The 23,858-nt window shown below is 37.1% G+C and overlaps 1 protein-coding gene across 1 annotated transcript in view; it reads left to right on the top strand.

The window, feature by feature from the left end:
- ABCA12 (ATP binding cassette subfamily A member 12) overlaps window positions 1-23,858 on the top strand; it is a 183,905-nt gene that overhangs the window by 60,663 nt on the left and 99,384 nt on the right. Inside the window, exons 4-8 of the mRNA XM_051848234.3 lie at window positions 9,228-9,319; window positions 11,203-11,300; window positions 14,446-14,631; window positions 16,477-16,655; window positions 23,150-23,262. Coding sequence (XP_051704194.2) covers window positions 9,228-9,319; window positions 11,203-11,300; window positions 14,446-14,631; window positions 16,477-16,655; window positions 23,150-23,262 — 668 coding nt within the window. The remainder of the gene's footprint in view (window positions 1-9,227; window positions 9,320-11,202; window positions 11,301-14,445; window positions 14,632-16,476; window positions 16,656-23,149; window positions 23,263-23,858) is intronic.

A 23,858-nucleotide genomic window follows, 5' to 3' on the forward strand; every position in this document is an offset into this window, starting at 1 on the left:
AGCGACAGAATGCCCTACGTGTCAGTCAAAACACAAGATGTCACAAGCCTACGATCAGTGTCGAGAGCTCCCTCTACTGGAAGAATAACATATTTCTATTACATATGTGGTACTTCCAGATATAATGAAAACCAAGAAGTGTATAAAATAAAATTAAGGCTCTTGAAATTCAAAGTAATAAAACTGAAAGGATGCATATTTGAACAAGCTTTAAGTGAAATGAATGTATGTGCTACTTTGTGGTACAAGAAGCAGCTTAAGGAGGAAGATAGAAAATCTAGACCATTTACAACCTCAATTTCTTTCCTGGGATTCTAAACCTACAGAGACACCCAAGGGTGAACTGTCTGTAGGATTGAAAACAATACTGTAACCTTGAATGAACTGTGAGATAATTCTGTTTGAGATTTTTATAGGTGTCCCTCAAGATAAGATTATGTTTATCTATAATCAGAGATATTCCCTACCTTTAATATAAATTCATTGACATAGAGCACAATTTCTACATTAGCATCATCATTATGATTTTGTTATCAAATAATATGGGTCATACTTAAGAGAGAGAAACTACAAGCTATTTAACGTAAAATGCAAACATGTCAAGAGAAGGCACTTGGGACACATAATTATTATGCTGCAAATTTTCCCTGGTTTTGTTGTTTCAATAACTTAACTGGGCTTAATGCTCTAAACACTGATGCTTATTCATTTCATCTATTAATTTACTGATGACATAGTGACAGGGACATCTACATGTTGTAAAGTGTTGTATATTGTATATTGTTACATATTGCTGTATGTTCAGTATTTTTTCTGAACTGCCAGTAATTGGAGCTTAATTTAGAAAGTGATATAAAACAATAAAATTACATTAATATCTCGCATCATGCTATTAACTTTTATGCTTTATGTAGCCATGCAATGAAACAGGCACATGGTTACTGGGGAAATTGTTTTCCTTTGATAAAGAAAGTTTTACCAGCATAGCCTCATTAAGAAACAAAACAGTCTTACTCTCCTGTTCTATAAGTGAGAAAAGAAATGAGAACATTGGTCTCATCAAAAGAGGCTTGCCTTGTTTCTTTTAATAGAATGTTCTTATGAAAGACATGATCTCACTGCAGCCACTACTTGCTGGTCAGTTGCCAAGGGGTTTGATGTGATTTTTGCATTTCCAGCCTCCTGCTATTAAATTCAGGCTTCTCTAGGTATTAGGTTCAGCAGGAAGTGTTTCAAAAGAATCTAACACTATACTCAACACCAACTCTAACTAGCTGTTTGAGAAAAGAAATCATTACATTTGTGGGTTTTTTGCTCATTTGCACAATGGATGATCTGACATCACAGATTATACCCTTGTCTTTCCTCCTTACACTGCCGCTAAGAATACATCAAACGGTGGGAGCCACCGACTGTGCCATAGCTCACACAGTTGGCAAGAGGCAAAGATCATCTCCCAGAGCTCACAGGGTCATTATTTGGAGAAGTGATTCAGCATTCCTGCAGATCCTGTGGGGCAATTGCCTCTATGGGTTTGCTCCCTGGTCCTGTTGACACTCATCCATGGCTGATAATTTCTAAATTGAAAACTCTGCTCCTATTATATGGCTCCTACAGAACAGGAGAAGCAGTTGAACTGATTTTATTCAGGGATAATTATAAGGTGCTAGAGCTTTTCTTTAATCCTGAAAAATACTGATGAGCTTAAAAAGTGACCCGAAGACCTAAGAATGTAAGGCGAGTGGAAATAGAACAGATGTTTAGCCTCTTAGAACTATAAAGATAAGAGAGGATGGGTAGGTCTCACATTGTTTTAATTTCAGACTACATCAATTTAGTAGCCTTTTTGCCTAGAATCTGTGCGAAAAGAAAGGTTTAAAACTCATTTATCCACAAAGTGAAAGGTCTTAACTGCTATGCAGGCGGAATTGTTCAGTTATTTGGCAATAGTGTATTGAATGCATACAGTGTGCCAGAGATTATGCCAGTAACCGTAGAGAAAGAAAATGGATAAGGCACATTCTCTGCCCTACAAACTTATAATCTAGTGGGAAAGAGGGACAAAGTGGCAAGATAACAGAAAAGTTGTTATATAACATGGTAAAGGTGATGAATATTTGTTTAGGTCTCATTGTGCATAGAACATTAGACATCAAATGGTAAAAAGTTACATAGGCACCATAAGACAATGTTTCTTCCTGGGCAGTGTGGATCTTACTATTTTTTGTAATTTTTAGAATGCAGATGGATTTGGATGGAGATGTCAGTGTGTAGTTACTAGGACAGAATAGAGGAAGATACATTTAAGACAAGCCATGAAGAATCCCAAAGTTAAGGAAAGAAAAAAACAGAAGGAAGTATTTATAGTTGGCTCAGAGGAATAAGAAGGACAGCTTTGCAACTCACTGTAATGGAGAAATTACAAATTTCCTTGCCGTGCTGCCAAGTTAGTCTGCCTGTTCATGCTTAGGTAAAACATAATCTGTAGAGTATCATATGAAAGGTACTGTGACGTCATCTTCTGCCCCAGATATGTGTTCCTGAAAAACACCTGCTCTCTAAAACACTTCCTCATCTGCCCCACATAGTGCATTTTAAAACTTCTTTAATGATTTAGCTCAGGTTATATCAAGACTGAAAACTTCTTCCTTAGAATTGGAAAAAAAAAAAAAAAAACCTTCAGACAAGGCAACATACGAAGCCTACTCATACTTAACATCTTTACTGACCCGATTGTTGGAATAAAACTGAGCCATGCGGAAGAGAGAGATCTGATTTGCCTGTGGATGGGTATCTGTGAGAATCATGACTCTTAAGGGATGAGAATCAGGATAAAGCATGAGAGATAATTGAATGATTAATTTTTCCCTGTGAACGATTTCTGCCTGGGGAAAGCCAGGAAGAACACCAGATTTCTCAGGGCCTCAATGACCATCACAGAATCCTCTGTCCTTATTTGTGGTTAAAAATCAGTGATGAGTGTTTTCTGGAACTGCAAATGGAACTGAGCTTAGAGCATGTCTCACATATTTCCAGGTGTCACTACATACCCATATGATTCTGGGAAGAAAAAAAAATACATATAAAAATGTAACTAACCTTTAGAGACAAAACAGAATGTCAGAATTTTCTTTCCAGGATTTGCCATCTGTCTCTTTCATGGTAAGAATTCCTTTTATAAACAGAATTTACCATGGCCCACATGGATACAGGTAGCCTTCCCACTCACAGGAAATACAGACACCCAATATAAGTATATAAATTCTACCATATAAATATATGACATTTCTCAAATGTAACTGTTGGTAGACATATCTGAGAAGAAGTAAAATCTATTCTGAGTTTAGTGCTCCTCCAAGGATAATGGTATTCTTTATCCAAGATTTTTTTTCTCTTACTAAATTCCCCTTCAAAAGAGAGCCCTCTGCCACCAAGGCAGATTCCATGACTCCAGTATCTCAGAGACGAGGTCCTGATACAATCGGTAGAAGAAAAGTTAATGATGCCACAGACGACTTGGTGATTTTATTCAGGCCTTCCTGGCTCACTCTTGGGGTTGGATTTTCTGGAACCAGGTGGGCTGAGCTCAGTGGACATCCAAGTTTTGAAAAGTGCTCTAATAGACTTTCCAAAGATATCCAGTATATGATAGATTCTATAAGGCTTCAAAGACCCTTAATGGGATTTTTCAAGTCTTTTGAGTTGGTGCTGGGGAGTGGGAATGAAAATGAATTATTGGCTGGCGCCACGGCTCAATAGGTTAATCCTCTGCCTTGCGGCGCCGGCACACCGGGTTCTAGTCCCGGTTGGGGCACCGGATTCTGTCCTGGTTGCCCCTCTTCCAGGCCAGCTCTCTGCTGTGGACAGGGAGTGCAGTGGAGGATGGCCCAGATGCTTGGGCCCTGCACCCCATGGGAGACCAGGAGAAGCACCTGGCTCCTGGCTTTGGATCAGCGTGGTGCGCCGGCTGAAGCGCGCCGGCCATGGCGGCCATTGGAGGGTGAACCAACGGCAAAGGAAGACCTTTCTCTCTGTCTCTCTCTCTCACTGTCCACTCTGCCTGTCAAAAATAAAAAGGAATTATTATCTTAGTTCTACTTATCTGTCATAGTCTAGTATAAGGTTTCTCAACCTTTAAACTGTTGATACATGGGACCAGATAGTTCTTGCTGGGCTGTGTGTTGTAGGATGTTTAGTAGCATTCTTGGCCTCTACCTTTTAGATGCTAGTAGCTCCCCCAGGCTCATATACCCCCACACACAATTGTGACAGCTGAATATGTTTCCAGACATTGACAAATTTCTCCTTGGTGAGTAGGACTAAATTGCCCCTAGATGAGAATCACTGGTTTGCTGGAAAGGTGCAGGAAAAATTTTAATATGGCAGGTGGCTTGAATGAGAGTGGCAATTCTGAGTCTTGACTATCAAAAATACAAATGATAAATCTGCTTTAGGATCCCCATCATGTGTTCTTATTGTCCTCTGTGTATGTCTTATTTACCTATCACAATTGAGATATTGTAATCCCTGGTTTTCTTATTTGATTTACCCATTATATTACATATAGTGGGAATTTAATAACTATTGTTGAGTTAATGAGTGAATATGGTAGGTAAAGTATAAGGTACATTTGTGTGTGTGGTGCCATCCTGCGTTTCCCTTTCCAAGGACTTTTGCAAAATCGGTACCCAACAAAGGGGAGATCAAAGCCATTTTAAAAAGATGCCATCATGGCTATAAGCTGTTCCAAAGGATGTTCTTTATTATCAAGTATTCAGTGGTTACATTATGATAAAAACTCTGCCCTCTGCCAACACAACACATTGTAGACTTTTCTCAAGAAACTTAAAGTCTAAGAAGGAGGAAATTGATCATTGCTATATATGGAAAATTATTCTCACATATAGATAAAGTAATTCGATAAACCCCTAAAATGAATAAGAGGTTACAAACCCTGGTTGTGAGCCTGTGCGTTATTTCTCCTTACAAGCCAGTGCTTGCAAGTTCCAGATTATAAAATATTTGTGTGCAACTATTTGATGTCTGTCGCTCCCCGTCTTCGTGGAGGAGCAACACAGGACCCTGCGCTGTTCTTTCGTCTGCTCGGCCCTCCCCGGGTTTGCTGCTGGTTCTTCCCGGGTTGGCTACTATCCCTTCCACCTCCGTGGAAGGGCAGTTCCCCCTGGCCACATTCCCCACTTCCGCAGGGGAGCGGCACACCGCCGGCCGGCTCTTCTCGGGGGCCGCACAGGTGTTCCTTCAGCTAGATGTTCCCCTTAGATGTTCCCCCTGGCCACATTCCCCACTTCCGCAGGGGAGCGGCACACCGCCGGCCGGCTCTTCTCGGGGGCTGCACAGGTGTTCCTTCAGCTAGATGTTCCCCTTAGATGTTCCCCTTAGATGTTCCTGGTGCATGCCGTCTCTCTCCTCCTTTATAGTCCTCCTCCGCCAATCCTAACTCGGCTGCCCACACGCCGAGCACGCTGCTCTCCTCCAATCAGGAGCAAGTCCTACAGTTCATTAGCTGAACTGGAGGCAGCTGTGCGGAAGCTGTTTACTTCTCTCCCAGCGCCATATTGTGGGAGAGCAGATGCATAGAATAAGTCTTAATTCCAGTAACTCAGTCTAGTCCGGGCTGCTCCCCACAATGTCCATAAAACCTTAGATGCTAGGATTCTAAATGGATTACATCTGGAGCACAAATGTGTAACTATGGGTCTTCAGCTTCATAGCGCTAGTGAAGATTGTGTCTTTGCACCAGGTTCTTTTGTGTGTACTTAGACAAAGTGCTAATATTGGTGAGTGCCTATGATGACAGGTCCCAGACTGACACTATATACATATTATATCATACTCCAACAAGCTGGCATGATAAATGCCATTATTTTAAATTTTAAATGATACATACAATGGCTGAAATATTTTAGGAAGAGCTGCTTAACTCCAAAACTCTTTCAGCCACACTATGGCAATATTGTCTTTTTATTTAATCAGGCATCAGATTTTATGGTCCAAGACTGTGCTAGATATTGGGAATATAAAGATGAATGAGACATGATACTTGCTTTCAAGGATGTTACAGGCTAAATGAGGAAATGTGGAAATGATACACAGGGCATAGGAGTATGAAATATGAAAGGTCTTAAAAACTCTCAGAAAATCATATTTTAGAAAAACTATGCATAGATTTCTAGATTTTTGCACCAAAATAGACTCACCTTTAACCCAAACTTTCCATGAACTTTTCGATGTAGGCACAAAGTGATGTAGGCACAACGTGGAAAGGCTAGTGCTTCTTGCCCATCACTCTAAGAAGCATATTGTGGTTTGTCTGTAAGAATAATTATGCTCATCAGAAAATTCAGAGCCTGCCATTAACTTAGGCTGGCTACCTTCTTGCCCTCCTTTAGTAATTAAATATATAGCTAATAGCATAAATTACCTTTGTTTTGGGGGAAATAAAGTGTATTTTATCTTTTAGCCCTAATTCATATTTCTAGCATATATAAATATTCACAGTTTTGCATTTATTTGGGGTTCTCACATTAAGAGTTTAAATAGTTTTCATATGCAATGGAAGAGGACACCTGCCATCAGACTACTTCTTGTAAACCTCAGAACAAAACTGAAGAAATTTCTCAGATACAAGAATGCAAAGTGTACATGATGTCCCAGGCTCACACCTCCAAAAAAATGTACCACCAGGCCCATGAAAAGGCTGTGGGTAACCACATATAAGCATGAGTACCTCCTGATCTGGAAAAAGTACTTTGAGAAAAGGAGGCTCCATGATTCCTTGGCTGGGAACAGTCATTTTTACCGGGGGGCAAGCTCAGTCCTGCTGGACCAGCTACTTGCTGAGAAGGAAATGAGCTTGTTTTCCCTCGGTGACTATAGAATCTTTGCAAGGTTTGTTTTCAGGCTGTTATCTGAACATGGGAAGATGGGTGGTGAAGTGTCTGGTGTGGCAGAGGCTGCTTTTGGTTCTCCATGAGCCCATTTCCGTACTTTCCCATTGACCTTCCTGCCTTCTTTTGCTTCCTCATTGTCATTTATTATCCAGTCTGTTTCTTTTTGCTCCTTCATTCCTCATTTTGATCTTTGTCATTCTTCCTTTGGTTTTTGTTCCTGTTCCTAGTCTTAAATTTTTTATGAAGGATGTTTTTCTCTTGATTTTCAAAATGTATTGATATTCAATAGTCTTATAGTTTTTCGACATGAACTTTAAAAAAGTCAGAAAAAGAAAAGTAAACCCAACTTTCTCACACTTTCTAACTTTTTTTTGAGAGAAAAGAGAAGGTTCAGGTCAGTTCTTATTTTTATCTGAGCAGTTTTCCCATCCAAATAGTCAGCATAAGGAATGTAAAAAGATTTAGAGGAATATAGTGATGGTCATGAATAAATCAAATGTACATTAAGAATGCAGAATTTTTGGAGCAACCAGTACATTTTAAGAAGACTACTGGAAAAGCAGTAGAGAATGAAAACAAATATCATCTCTTCTTATTTTTTTATACAAAGACCACACCAAAAAATAAACCAAACAATTTTTTTCCAATTATAAATCATAAAGTACCCTGGAACTAGGATTCAGATCTTGTTTCTAAAATAGATGTCAAATTGAACTACAGTTGTAAGGCAAAATTTCTTGCTTTTTCATTATCTTTTTTCTAGTTATAACTTTAAAGTTTTATTTATTTACTTGTTTGAATGACAGAGTGGCATAGGGCAAGGGAATGAAAGAAAAGGAGATGGAGAATGAAAGAAAAAGAATCTTCAGTTCACTGGTTCTTGCTCCAAATGCCTGCAACAGGCAGGACTAGGTCAGGCTGAAGTCAAGGGTCAGAAGCTTCCTAGCTTCCTCTGGTTCTCCAACATGAGTGGCAGAAACCCCAGTTCTTGGTCCATCACTTGCTGCCTTCAAGGCATGTTAGCAGGAACCTGGATGTGAAGCAGAGACAAGACTAATCACAGGCACTCTATATGGGATACAGGCATCACAAACAGTGGCTTAACCTGCTGTGCCAAAACACCTTCCCCTCCATTATCTTTTTATATCTATATGTACCTTGGTAATGCTTTCTTAATTTTATAAATAGCTATACAAAATTCACCAAATTTTGATTATTCTTAAAATCATTCACATCCAGATATTTGGCCTCATTTCATTTTTGAAACATACACATTTATTTTACACACTTACTTTTAGGTACATCCAGTTTCCAAGAAAATAAGATTATATCCATTTTAGTCAACTAAACAATTCAATTTGTGTTTAAAAATTTTTTTATTTATTATTTATCTGAAAGGGAGAAAAAAAAATCTTCCATCCACCAATTCATTCCCCAAATGTCCCCAACAGCCAGGGCTGGGCAGGAAAATGGAACCTGGAGTAGAGCTGGGGCTTGAACCCAGATAATCTGATATGAGATGCAGGTGTCATAAGTGGTATCTTAACCATCGTAACCACTGTGCCAAATGCTCACTTCTTGAAAGTGCACTTTTTAAAAAAGAAGATTGCTAAATTGTGGGAAAGTCCAATAATGATTAGTTCGAAAAGCTAGTGTGATCATGTTATGCAGGAATTCCTGGCTCTATAATGATGTTACTACTTTGTTGACACATTCAGTACCATTTGAAAAGTTTTCTAATGTAATTCCTTTTGTACCTGATGCTACCTGAGATGACACCAACTACAGTTCTGGCAAATATTAAATTTTTCAATAAATGTTTGTTCATTTTTCTTCTTCCTTGAATCTGTCTTGCAAGTGTTCAACTTTTAAAATCCTCAAAATTCCATCTATAATTTAACATAAAAAGTTTGTCTTTCAATGTTGACAAAAAAGCATACCTTTATTTCAGTCCCCAAAGTACCCTTGAATGCGCATCTATTTAGAATTCAACTTTTTAAAATAAATAGGCATCATTGATATTTTCTTTATGTAGTTCCAATGTCTTTTGTAAAGTACTTTTCTACAAGATTCATACAAAAATAATTATTTTTAAACCTCATCTTGGCCATGTTCTCTGAATAACATTTACCTTACAGGAAACTCTATTTATTCACTGGTATATGGTTAGGTGAGTTCTTCTATGAATATTTTAGAAAGTAGATGAGAAATATGAAAGTTCTCAGAGAGCCCTGGAATCTGCTACACACCACATTGCTTTAACTCACTGAAATGAATGTGGATGAAGTTAGAGAGTTCTTGCTTTTTCTTTTCTAGTGAAACTCTGAGAAAGTCATCCAAGCTGGAGAAGGACAGTAATCTATCACTCCAGAGCACCCCAGTTCCAGAGAGAAGGCACGCATCGCTGGGTAAGCTATTCTCTTCTATAGAGATTAGAATAGGCCCTTCAGAACAGCAAGGAGAGGTGTAATCTTTAAAGGGTTTATTCTTTAAACTTTTCAAACAAAGATGGGATGCTTGGAATATTCCTAGGAGATCTAAATGTTCCTCTTGGCTGCCTGAGTGTGGTAGTACAATTATGCAAAGTTCTTGAGAATAATTGGAAATTAAGTTCCTGCTGAATCACTCGATAGGAGCAAAAGTTGCTTCCCAGAACTGCTTCTGGAAAATTTAATTGTCTATAGTTAGGTGACACTAGGTTGGTAAGAAGGCCCAGTAATAAACATTATTGGAAAACAAATCTCAAAATTTTGTCCAAAGTTTCCATTTTACAGATGAGGAGCCTAAGTGCTATGTCTGTAGTTGGTGGACCAGAGCTGGTATGAGAATGGCTTCTAGACCTGCACTTTTTCAAGTGATGTTCTCCTGTCTCCTGCAAACTCAGAATCACAGTCTTCAGTGTGACTGTGCACTGGCTTAAAATTTAGGCCAGTAGTCCCCAAACTTTCGTGTGTATAAAATCTTCCCGAGTTGCTTTCTAAAATCATTAGTTCCTGACTATTATATCTAAGTGATTCTCATGTAGAAGATTGTAACAAATGCTGATGAGAAGCCACAAACTGAGAACAGCCCTTGAATCAGCAGTACTGTTTCACGTCCTTTGACAAATATTTATTGAATGTCTGACTTCATGCAGCCTCTGTCCTAGGGACCAGGGGTATATTACTGGATGAAACAAAGATTCCCAATGGGATATGATCCATATTTTTCCAGAAAAAGTATCTTTAAAGACCATTAGGTACTTAATACTCAATGATTAAATAACATTCCAGTGCAAGTTGATGGAGCAAGTGGATGGTTTTAGGAGTTAATGTTCTGTTGTGAATGATCTGTGTATGTCTGACTGAGTAAGTGAAAGCATAGTAGAAATAAGGTCACTGTGTTATGGTCCAATAAACTTTGCTTTGCTCACTAGCCACAGATTATGTTTCTCAGCATGACTGGGCATCTCACAAATGTATTGCCTTGGTCCAGAGGAATCAGTTAATAAATTCTTTAGCCCTACAGGCATGAACGGATAGTCCAAAACCTACTGAGGATGGATTACTTGTATCTTTGAATATGAAGGTTTGTTGCTGTGAACCTAACAAAATACTTCTTTCTGCCCAAAATTTACAAAAGTCTTACCATCCATGCTACAGATATGAATGTACCCTTTTGGCTTATTCTCCCAACGTAGAAAACTTTGCCACATGATAAACAGTACTGGATGAGCCACTTTGGAAATTACTTAATTACAGTATACTGTAGTCCAGGCTTAATTGCTTCATCCCATTTATTTGATCTGAAATATCACTCAGAAACCACTTTGGGGAGGAGAGAATTTATGATCCTAAGCAGATTTCAGAGTCCCAGTTGGACAATTAAAAAGAAAGACCATTATCACCAGATGTGCACTGGCAAATCCTTTGAACAGATGTTGGGCATGATGGATCTGTGGAACCAGTGGAGGCACCTCAAATCCTCCAGGCCTGCAAAGAAATGATTCCTTTTATTGGGCAATAATATCGGTGATGAAGTTTAATGACACAAACTGGAATGAAAGCAAATGACATCTAAATGATTGGAAAAAAACCAAGAGCAGACCCAAACCCTCACAATTTTATGTGAAATGAAAAACCCATGGAATTTGCCATTTTGTCAGTATGAACATTTCATGTGAGAGCATCTTGGCTATATCATTGCTATATGATATATATAAGGATGCAGGTGATGTATATGTATGATTTATTATGTGATCCTGTCAATTTCTTTGTATGCACTTAGCACACTGATCTGTTTTCTTTCATAGCCACAAAATTCCCCAGTCCAAGTTCTGATTTGAAAAGTTATGAAACAGATACTTTTAATGGCAGTCAAGTTCTTGCATGGATCCTTGGCTTGGAAAAGGTAACTTTATTCAGTCTGTAATGGAAATATAATAGGAAGTTGTTGAAAAAATAACTTTTATGTTAATACAAGTATGTCCCTAGTTAGAAGAGGTTTGGAGCACCTATTCCATTTAGATTAATATCTCAAACAGATCCTTTTCTTAGGTACTCTTCCATAAACAGCTTAATTTTAAGACATTCTGAATTCTTCAAAATCCTGGATATTTATTTACTTTTCTGTAAAGTCTCTCAATTGAACTTAAGGTTTTAATTTAGTAAGAAATAGGGTGGCATTATATGTGATCTTGTAATTTTTTGAAGCAGGGAAGAAAATAAAAGACCAAATGCAGCTACCACAGTCTTTGAACTTGCTATCTCATGCATGCTAATAATGTTTTTGGTAAAAATAAGGCCGGCGCCGTGGCTCAATAGGCTAATCCTCCACCTTGCGGCGCCGGCACACCGGGTTCTAGTCCCGGTTGGGGCGCCGGATTCTGTCCCGGTTGCCCCTCTTCCAGGCCAGCTCTCTGCTATGGCCAGGGAGTGCAGTGGAGGATGGCCCAGGTGCTTGGGCCCTGCACCCCATGGGAGACCAGGAAAAGCACCTGGCTCCTGGCTCCTGCCAGGATCAGCGCGGTGCGCCGGCTGCAGCGGCGGCCATTGGAGGGTGAACCAACGGCAAAGGAAGACCTTTCTCTCTCTGTCTCTCTCTCACTGTCCACTCTGCCTGTCAAAAAAAAAAAAAAAAAAAAAATAATGTTTTTGGTAAAAATAGAACTACACAAAATATCTCCCTTAAGTAGGAAAATCCTTTTCCTTAGCATATTTTAAAGAGCTTACCTACGGATTTCTCTTTATTTCCTAGTGATTATCCAGTTTAAGATTTCCCAGACTGCAAGATAGTAAGCATAATTTCTATCAGAGGTATGAACTGGCAGCCTGTGAGATATGTGTATGTGTGTGTACACATACACACACTTACACACACACACACACACGGGTCTTCTAAGAAATTGGATTTGAATGTTTTTAGGGCAGAACAGGCATTCTTCAGTTAAATAGGGTTCCTACTTCTCCTTATTGTCGTTTATACAGTCATCATACATTTAAGGGTTTTTTTCAAATGTTTTATTAATATAAAGAGAACATATTTAGTATGTATTTCAGTTCTTTGGTTGCCCCTCATCGATATTTGAATCCTGCTTTATGTACTCTTTCTTCTCTTTCTCTACCCTCCCCTTGCTCTCCCTGTGTGTCTCTCTCAAACACACACACACTCACATACATCCATGCATGTGCACACACAAGAATTTTAAATAATACATTTAGGTCTCACGTATTTGTCAGTTCTTTCATATAAACCATGAAACATGTCTCTGACCTTTATTCACATTCCAATAACTGTAACCATTGCTGCTTAATATTTGCTAGTTATCTTTGATTTAATGCTCTGTACAACTAAGGCATCTCAATAAACTGAGTTATGTGAACAGAGTAACACAAAAAGGATGCCAGTGAAGGCCAATATATTCATCAATGCACCTCTGTCTCTAGTGCTGGCAGGAATGTAAGATTTTCCCACTCAGTACAGTCTACACATTGGAAGTATAATGTATATAATAATTGAGGTCTCTAAAGTCCTGTCCAGCATGGAAAGTCTCCCAGTATGACTAGTTAATTCCATTCTTTTTTCCTGGTTTATTTTTTAAATATTTTATTAAAATACACTATACATACCAAGAAATACATGTAAGTACACAGAACAGTGGATTTTTTTGTCATCTGATCACCCTCTTAAACAACATCCAACATGCCTTCTCCAAGCAGGTGGATATGTAAAGTCATTCCATTCAATCTATGTCTTTCGTGTTATTCCCAGAAGACAGCCTTGTATTGGATCAGATAAGTTCTTTAGCATCTAGAACAGCAATATAATTCTGAAAAATACCACTTGATTGTATTGAAATTTCCCTGCTTTCTTTCTCATGTGGAATGACATTTTAGAACTTTGTGAAGCAGCGCAGAGCCACATAACCAGGGGAGATAAGCCAAAAATGAATTTATATATATGGATATATTTTTAGAGTAGTTGGAGCAAAGAAAGGATGTAAAAATTAGGATGACATATTGATACCTATGTCAGCAATCTCTCTGATTCCTCTTTCTTTTTACTACTTTCTGCAACCCTTGTAAGAATGATTCAAGAAATCATTTTGGGACGAGTTTATGTGTTGTGTTAGAAGAGAGATATGGATGAATAACTATAAGACCTAGCACTTATAGTGCATCCCAGATAAGTGCATCCTGTCTTATTCCATTACATTTAGGAGTGGCTGAAAGACATGGTATAGATTGTCTGACATAAACTTAAGGGGAAGATGAAGTTGGTCCTCATTTACAGGGCTGAAGGAATTAATAGGAAGGACCTCTTAAGTATTACAGTTAAATATAATGAACTCTGTAAATACCTAACAACTGAATGATGATGAATATGATGAGTACTAAAGATGAAAATAGTACTGCTTCAATTACAGGTGTCAACTCTGAGATAAATGAGATTAGCATCCATTTTTAAAATGATTTCCAATAACTGCTTATGTATATAAGCAAATATATATGTATTATATATTTTACATGTGTTTTTCCTTCTCTGTTTAAGACTTAAATGGAACTACTTTGATAATGAAACATAATCCATGATTGTCCACTTCTGGAAATAAATCCCACTGATCCTAATAGTCCTGGATACTCCTTCTTCTAGGACTTTTCTGATGGTCATAGCCAGTTGCACAACAAAGAATCAGGACACCTGACTTTCTGTTGCCCAGTGCTCAGGAAAACTGAAGATTTTCATGCATGAAAATTTTTGTCTGAAAAAATCCTGATGCGTTTAGATTTTCTAGACAGAGACATAGGAAATGAGCTCAAACAAACAAAGCATATGCAAATAATTTAAATCAAAACAACAAGAATTTATCACAAGTAAACATGATGTCTTCAATGTGTCCTGGGAAGCTCAATGTATTTCTTTTTATTAATAGTTGCTATAATATGGCACGTTAAAGCAGTTATCATGAAGATAGGTCAATTTCTTTGAAGACTAAAGTATTTTAACACCTGTATTTACTAACATCATTATCCAACTCTTCTCACATTTGTTTTAGCTGTTAAAGCAAAATTCAACTTCAGAGGACATACGAAAAGAACTGTGTAAGGGCCATCCAGGATACAATGAGGATTATGCCTTCTCTTGGATCACTGTGGGAAAAAATGTTTTTAACAAATTTTGCTTTTCCAACATGACCCTTCTAGAGTCTTCTCTTCAAGAACTAAATAAACAGTTCTCTCAGGTGAGTGTAGAACTCTTAATATGATCAGGGTCTCATAAGCTGTAGAAGAGGTGAACTCTTCCATTCTGGGATCCATAAGAGTAAAAGAGTAAGTCCATGTGCACTGGAAAATGCCAACCGAATAATTGCTCCCCTTTTACATGTTTCTCACATAGACATGTGTGTATGATGCATAATATTAATTAATGTCCACTTATCATTTAAATGTGCAAGACTGAAACCAAACAATTGCATTATGGTTAATGTAGGGAAATATTTGTAGATGAAATATGTCTTTGCTTCATAGTGAATGAAGACTGATTGCTTTCTCTGAGATCCTTAAGTGAGGTTACTCAGGATGTAATGCAAGTTTAAAAATTACACTATGAGAGCCACATAAGTATCGGAAGTTAGAGTAATGGATAATTTCTTTTTCTTTCTCTGACTTCAAAATTAATTCAAAAGCTGAATTTTATTGAAACAAAATACTCTTTCCTAAACATGTTATACACTCAATTAGAACAAAGAACATTCTTTTATGGAATGTTAGTGGTCATTTGTATATGCTAGTCTTAAATAACAATGGTGAAAACATGATACAAATAACCTGTATTTAATAAAACACCACATACAATGAAAGACCACAAACATATTTAGAATTCTTTTAAAATTTTATAGATTGGGAAAAAATGAAACATCTGTTTCTAATATTTCCCCCTTGATTCACTGAATTTTATTTTAAGTAATTATTTTTAAGAACAGAATTCTTAAAATACCCTTCAGGAATTTGGATTTTCCACATGAACTGGATTAAAGACAATGTTATAATAACACCAATGCAATGTAGGGCACTTAAAGTCCCTACTTAAAAAAATTGGCAGTCATGTGGAGTAGAATGTGTGGTCAAAAATACATTCTTGAAAATCACATTCTTAGATGGAAAGTCATTGAACCGAAGCAGACCGAAGCTCATCCATGCTAGAATGGATGAACTTATTAAGAAAATTGCTTTGGTTGGGAGTATAGTGAAGAAAAATGTCTAAAAGTACTAGCTGGATCCTATGATTCAGAGCAAGACCAAAGTCATGGTTTTTGTTTATTTGTTTCTGCATAACAAAGGGTATAATAACTGCATAATTTCCCTTACTAGAAATCTTCATAACTGAAGTTCCTGGCTTTGCAATAGAAATCTGGGATTTGGAAATTTGGAAATATTTTATTGCACTAAGTATGTGTAATTCTAATGAAAATATTTTCATGAATATGTATGAGGAGTCTTACAGCTCATGATAAGTGTGTATTAAAAAAATATGCATGGATGTCAAGTTTTTTTTGGTACCAACTTGTCTTTTAACTCTATTTTCTTGAACTTTTTGAAGTTTATATTTATCATAAATAAATATATCTATACTATTTTTATGTCTGTCAGTTCATTTTATATGTGTTTATGTGTGTTTTAAATATTCTCTATCCAAATAAAATAAGGTATAGTAATAAATATAAGGAAGATATGTCTGTAACTCCTAAACTATGTCCTAAGAAAAAAGAAAAACTTCACTAAAAAATTTTTTTTATTTTACAAAATTAATTTGTTTCCAAAATATTTCATGTAAATATAGCTTTGTTAGCCAAACTATAAATATGCCGATTTTTGGAGCTGTAGGGAAGAAATCTAGTAATTTTTTAGAACATTAGAAAATGGTTACAGTTTTTCCAAGCAAAAGATGGCTTCGAAATGAGTGAAGAAGATCTTTAAGAACTTATGCTTATGGGAAAAGTGAGATTGTTGATGGTTTCAGAGAGTAAGCCGAGTGATTACAAATGCTACAATCTCACTTTGTTCTCTCTGTGGTTTTATTTTGTAAGATATCAAGTGACCCCAACAATCAGAAGCTTGTGTTCCAGGAAATGGCCCGAGTGCTGTCCCTTTTCTCCCAAGTGCAGGAGCAGACAGCTGTGTGGCAGCTCCTCTCTAGTTTTCCAAATGTGTTTCAGAATGAAACATCGCTAAGCAATCTGTTTGATGTTCTTCAAAAGGCAAATGGGTAAGAAATGTAAGAATTAAATGGAACATTATTGTGCACAAGGAAGGCTTTGTTTAAAAATTTACCTGTGAGGTTTACTGTTGTAGATAACTGAAATACAGAGCAAATAGTGTATGAACACTTCATTATAGATTCTAGCAATGAAGCTCAGTATATCTGTTCAGCAGAGGCAACACACACTGTGGTCATCAGTGTTAAGGAAGCATGAGAAAGTAAGGACGAGCAATAATTCTAACAGTTGTGTCAATAGTTGGTGTTCCAGAGCCTCTGAGAATGACAGCTGGGCCAATGGTAGACTGCAGTTGTGGTGCAGCCGCACAGTCTGAGAGCTTTGTGCATCTAGCATTTTAGCTGCCTAAGAATAAAATATCTCAATGGATTTTGGTTTGTGTCATCCAATAATAAAGCATTCTGCTATCTAAAGTTTTGCACACAGCCATCTCTAGGGGATTGGCCTCTCTCATGTGCAGCCAACTTACAAATGATCTTTCTAAGCCCACATATTGGATTGGCTTTGTTTGGCACAAATGTCACAAAGACTTAAAAAAATTTGCCAGAGAAATTCCTTTAAAGGGTTTACACTCCCAAGCTCAAGCTATTACATTTGCATTTCAGGGCATTACATTCAGTGTCACAAAGCCCATTAGAAATGTAAAGCAGAGTGCAAATGGAATTACTATGTATGAAGGATATTATTACTAGGTGGGGACATATGCTACGAATACATGTGGCTCTCTTGTTAATGAAAGTGTGGAGAAGCAGAGGAATGATTGAAAACAGGCTGTGACTTCTGAAGCTTTTTTAAAAAATATTACTTAAGGCACACAAGTTTCATGTATTTCATATATACACATTTATGAACATAGTGTATTTCCCATCCTACCATCCCGCCCAACCTTCTTCCTCCTCTCTCTCTCCTATTCTTGCTCTTAATCTTTTTCCCCTAGAGAAACTATTTTTTTAACTTTTATTTAATAAATGTAAATTTCCAAAGTACAGTTTATGAATTACAATGGCTTCCCCCCCCCATAACTTCCCTCCCACCCACAACCCTCCCATCTCCCACTCCCTCTCCCATTCCATTTGCATCAAGATTTATTTTCAATTCTCTTTATATACAGAAGATCAGTTTAGCATACATTAAGTAAAGATTTCAACAGTTTGAACCCACACCAAAACACAAAGTGTGAAGTACTGTTTGAGTACTAGCTATAGTGTTAATTCACATTGTACAACACATTAAGGACAGAGATCCTACATGAGGAGTAAGTGCACAGTGATTCTTGTTGTTGACTTAACAAATTGACACTCTTGTTTATGGCATCAGTAATCACCCTAGGCTCTTATCATGAGTTGCCAAGGCTATGGAAGCATTTTGAGTTTGCTGACTCTAATCTTATTTAAACAAGGTCATAGTTAAAGTGGAAGTTCTCTCCTCCCTTCAGAGAAAGGTACCTCCTTCTTTGATGGCCTGTTCTTTCTACTGGGATCTCTCTCGCAGAGATCTTTCATTTAGGTTTTTTTTTTTTTTTTGCTAGAGTGTCTTGGCTTTCCATGCCTAAAATACTCTCATGGGCTCTTCAGCAAGATTCGAATGCCTTAAGGGCTAATTCTGAGGCCAGAGTGCTGTTTAGGGCATCTGCCATTCTAAGAGTCTGCTGTGTATGTTGGATCATTCTCTCCTTAATTCTATCAGATAGTCTTAGCAGACACTAGTCTTGTTTATGTGATCTTTTTGACTCTTAGACCTATTATTATGATCAATTGTGAACTGAAATTGATCACTTGGACTAGTGAGATGGCAATGGTACATGCCACCTTCATGGGATTGAATCGGAATCCCCTGGCGTGAGAAACTATTTATTGATTCCTTGACAATCAGGACAGGGCTGATCAAGTCATTGCTTCTCATAGTGTCAATTTCACTTTTGCAGGTTTCCTTTTAGATTCTCTGTTACATTGTTTTTTATTTCAATTTTGTTGATTTCTTCTTTTATTTTATTATATCTTTTCTCCTACTAATTTCTGGTTTGGTTTGCTATTGTTTTTCTAGATCCTTGAGATGCACTGAGAGCTCATTTATTTGGTGCCTTTCCAATTTCTTGATGTAGGCACCAATTGCTGTAAGCTTTCCTCCTAACACTAATTTTGCTGTATCCCATAAGTTTTGATATGTTATATTGTCATCTTCATTTGTTTCCATAAATTTTTTTATTTCTCTTTGATTGACCCACTGTTCATTCAGGAGCATGTTGTTTAGTCTCCATGTGTTTGCATATGTTGTAGAGATTCCTGAGTTGCTGATTTTCAGCACAATGATTACATTGTGGTCTGAAAAGATGCATGGTATGATTTCGATTTCTTTGAATTTGCTGAGACTTATTTTATGGCCTAGCATTTGTTCAATTCTAGATAAGGTTCCATGCAGATGTGAGAAGAATGTATATTCTGCAATTGTAGGATGAAAAGTTTTGCAAATATCTGTTAGATTCATTTGGTCTATAGTATCGATTAACTCTGCTGTTTCCTTGCTGATTTTCTGTATGGTTATTCTGCCCATTGCTGGGGTATCAAAATCCCTCATTGCTATTGTACTGGAGTCTATGTCTCCCTTTACATACCTTTACATTTATTTTAAATAGCCTGGTGCCTGGTAATTAGGTACATATACACTTATAATAGTTATCTCTTCCTGTTGAATTGATCCCTTAATCATTACATAATTTCCTTCTTTGTCTCTTTTAACAATTTTTGTGTTAAAGTCTATTTTGTCTGATATTAGGATGGCTACACCAGCCCTTTTTTTTTTTTTTTTTTTGGTTTCTGTTGGCATGTAATATCTTTTTCCATCCTTTCACTTTCAGTCTGTTGTGAGATGTGTTTCTTGTAGGTAGCAAATAGATGGGTTTTGTTTATTAATCCATTCAGCCAGTCTGTGCCTTTTAAATGGTTGAGGCCATTTACGTTCAAGTTGACTATTGATAAGTAATGATTTTGAGCTACCATTTTTCCATAAATGTTCCCATTTTTTACTTCAGATTTCCTATGTGCTTTTTCTGGGAGATCTCCTTCCTTTACCTTCTTCCACAGTGATGACTATATTTCTGTATTTCTGTGTATAGCACATCCTTAAAGCATCTTTTGCTGTGCTGGATGGGTGGTGACAAATTCTTTCATTTTCTGTTTGTCATGGGAGGTCCTTATTTCACCTTCATTCATAAATGAGAGCTTTGCAGAGTATTCTTATCTGACATTTTTTTTCTCTTAAGACTTGTCATTCTCTCCTAGCCTGTAGCGTTTCTGATGAGAAGTCTGCTGTGAGTCTAATTGGATATCCTCTGAAAGTAATCTGGTGTTTCTCTCACCCCAGCCACACCCTGAGTCCTCCCACAAAGCCTCAATGTTTTCACAGTCCAAGCACACAAGCCTCCCACAGTCACAAGCACCCAGCCCCCTGTCCTCCCCACCAGACTCAGAAGTCTCTGTTTGACTAGTTGCTGGATGTAGACCCGAGCTGGCACCTGCTCTCTGTCAAAAATGTCCAAAATGGTGCCTTTGTCAGCTTGTTACAGGATGATTTTGCAGACAGAAAATGTGTCCACCTCTTTGTTTTTTTCCTTTAGTTTGCTGGGTACACTATCCCCCACAGGGTTGGAAGCTAGATTCCCGCTAGGCTCTTCCTGCAGTTTTTTCACCAGTGGCTTAGGCTACTGCAGTCTGGTCTCACCTTGCTCTCCAACGCTGGTGCAGAGGCTCTCAGCTGGTGGGGTCCTACATTGTGCATGACTTCATCCACTGTGTTCCTTCAATTTATGTAGAGTTTCCTCTGTAACTCTTCCCTGAGACTGCATTCTTTCCACTTTTTAAAATTATCTTCTCCTAGACTCAAGCAGCAAGCTCTCTCCATTCTCTGCCGTCTTAATCCTATGCTTGCTCTTAATTTTTACAAAGATTCATTTTTCAGTTTACTTTATACTCATAAGATTAACCCTACTCTAAGTGAAGAATTCCACAAACAGTATGAAAAAAACACTATTCCTCAATAGTAGAGACAAGAGCTGTAAACAGTCAAGGTCAGATTTTTCCTCCTCCCCTCATCTTCCCTCTTCCCACTCTCCCTCTCCCTCCTTCTTCTTCTTCCATTTCTCTTTCTCCTTCTTTATGGTCATAGTAGCTGACAGTATCATTAACAGCCACAATTTCCTCACAGATGACCTTATTCTATCACCAAATAAATGGTCTTACATGCTCATCTTGCACTTTGTTGAACTAGTAAAGACTACAAGTGTACCCTGTAGAAATTTCCTTCTTCTAACAACTTGTTTTGTAAGCATAAGCTATAGATTTACTACATACCAACATCAGATAATGTAATGTTATGATTACAACAGAAATGAATAGAAATGAATGATCTCAGAAGTCAAAAAGGATATATGAAAGAATACATATGAATTTCACCTTTCTTGAGGAAAAGACTTGACTGAGATATAAATAATGAAAGCTCACTCTGCAAAACATTATCTCAGAAAGTAACTTGTTTTCTATAATTTTTATTTTTACATGATAAAGAGCAGAAAAAACATCTGTAAAGTAAAATAGATATATGTTGATTCAAAGTATTTCAAAAAGGATGAGGGCTAGCTATTATTTTTTGTGTTGTTAGAAAAAGAGAAATTAAGTCTGCTGACATTTTATTAGCATATGAAGAACAATAATGCCTATAGTGTTGATGAGGTTGTCAAGGGTTCAGTCTTTGAACATGTCACTTTGGGACAACAGATCAGATGAGGTAGGCATAGGACCACTCTGGGAAAAGGCTGGCCAAGATCTGTAACCTAAGAATGCTTAACTGGTCTCCGTAGTTTACCAGAAACAACCATGGTCTCCATGATTTACCAGAAACAACCTAAACTTCTGATAAGCAGAAGATTCTTGGGCCAGAAGTAAGCGTGTCTGTGTTATCAAATGTTGTGCATACAAGCAAAAATGAAAAAATACCACGCTGCCTCTATAGCTAAATATTGGCAACACAACTGGGGCAGTAAGTTAACAATGCCTGCAGGCTCTGTGCAGAAACGTTCTGCCCTCCTCTTCCTATCCCATTGTGGGCAGAGTGTCTGTGCCAGAGGCAACATGTGCAGTGCATAGAACACACATTTTGAAATGTGACCATAGCACTATTTATTTCTACCTGAGCAACTCTGAGCAAGTTTCTTAACTTCTTTGAACTTTAGTTTTCCCAGCTGTTTTTAAACCAAGTCAGTAAAATTGACTCCATGAAATCATTAGGAAAAAGCATTTTAAAAATATGCATACACATATTTATATATGTTTATATAAACCTACACACACATCTCTATGTACTTGTGAACCTTACATTAAAATAGAGACTACCCATAGGGTTCTCAACATTGAGCTCTCTAAACCACTTTTATTCATATATAGGGGGCTAAAATTAAAATGATCCTAATCTAGATCTTAAAGAGTTAACAATATTATAGAATACCATGGAAGTATACACATGTACTTTATATATTTCTGGAGTAAGCTTTCAGCTTACTAGGATACTTGATAGGGAAAAACTATTAGGCCATTCATATTGCATTTAACTTCACAATAACAAATTGTTAACAAAATCCTTTAGTTCTAGTTACTACTCAAGTTAATTAAAACATTGACTCAGTCTTGATTGTTGGTATAAATCACAGTATTTATGAAATTAAGACATGCTTATACAATAACAATATTTCTTTTAAAATGTGCTAATGACTATAAGGGCATAAAAAGTCTTTTCCTAAGTAATTAATTGCTTTTGGGAAATATAGAATGAACTCCAGCATAAGTGAATTTTCTGATTGTCCATGCCCAGTGTAGACTGCACCATCTGATTTGTAACATAAAAATCATAGGAAGACAGTGCCAATTAGTAAGGATATTAACTTTGAGCTACCTCTGGAGTAGAGCCCACAGGCCACTTAGAGGATGGATAGATATCTTTAATTAAGGCACAAGCTCCATTTTTTCTCCACAACATTACTATTTGTTTAGCATAAGATAAATTTTCTTCAAATACTTAAATATTAGCTATAACTGAAACTGACTCTCTTATATGGGCATGATTTTTAATGAAAATAATTTGTAATATTTAATTCCTTTATTCTTTAAAAAAGAGGTATCTTTTCATTGGAAGTTGCATTTCCTAAGCACTCTAAGTCTTAACAGCCAAAAAAGAAAGTTTGCTCCCTTATTTCAAGGCCTTTGAGGCTTTAAAATCCTCGAAACAAAAACGTCTCTGTTCTGGTTCATGAACATTCTCTTGGGATTTTGTGCATGAACAGACAAAGAAGTAATTAAATTACAAAAGCAGCATCTTGTCCTTTATGCTATAAGAATAATTTTTCTATACTGTAGCTATTTTCTCCTTGAATAACCTTTTGTTTTTGTCTGTAAACCCCCAAACACAATCTGGTGTAAATTGTTTTTCTACTTGTTAGGGTGCTGCTGATGGTGCAGAAGGTTTACCCACGTGCTGAAACTAATGACGGCTTCAGAACCGTCCAGAAGTCTGTTAAACATCTGCTGTACACTCTGGACTCCCCAGCTCAAGGTATTCTATTTCCATCTTACTGTGTTAAATTCAGTGTCACAAAGCACATTAGGAATACAAAGCAGAGTGCCACTGAGTTTATCACATGTACATGATGTTATTAGGTGGGGATATGTGCTACAAATAAATATGAATTTCTTGTTAATCAAAGTGTAGAGGAAAAGAGAAATGGCAGAAAAGAGACTGACTTTCTAGAGTTTTCACTTAGTAAAAATGATCTCTCTTAAGCTTTTAAAATTTGTTTACACTAGGTATGGAAAATAAATATCAGGGAGTAAATTTCAACAAATAGACTTCCACCACAATTTTTCAAACAAATGCATGGAAAGAATTGTAGTTTTTTTTTTTTTTTTTTGGCCTGATTTCCCAACTTTTGTCCTTCTGATAAAAAAAAACACTCCTCAACCACCCCATCTTGAAAATGTATAATGGCCCTAAGAACATGAATATTTCAATATAAATCCACTGTTACCTTGAGAGATAAAGTAGAGCACATGGCTTCTGAGTTGGACAACGCCATCTTTAATGCTGCTACCCTGATTGATCCTTATACATTGTATAAAAGCATTAAAATATATTGTACCCACAAAGATGTC

This window comes from Oryctolagus cuniculus, chromosome 3, assembly GCF_051225735.1.
Source record: "Oryctolagus cuniculus isolate XC-2025 breed Fujian yellow rabbit chromosome 3, ASM5122573v1, whole genome shotgun sequence".
Classification (NCBI taxonomy): domain Eukaryota; kingdom Metazoa; phylum Chordata; class Mammalia; order Lagomorpha; family Leporidae; genus Oryctolagus; species Oryctolagus cuniculus.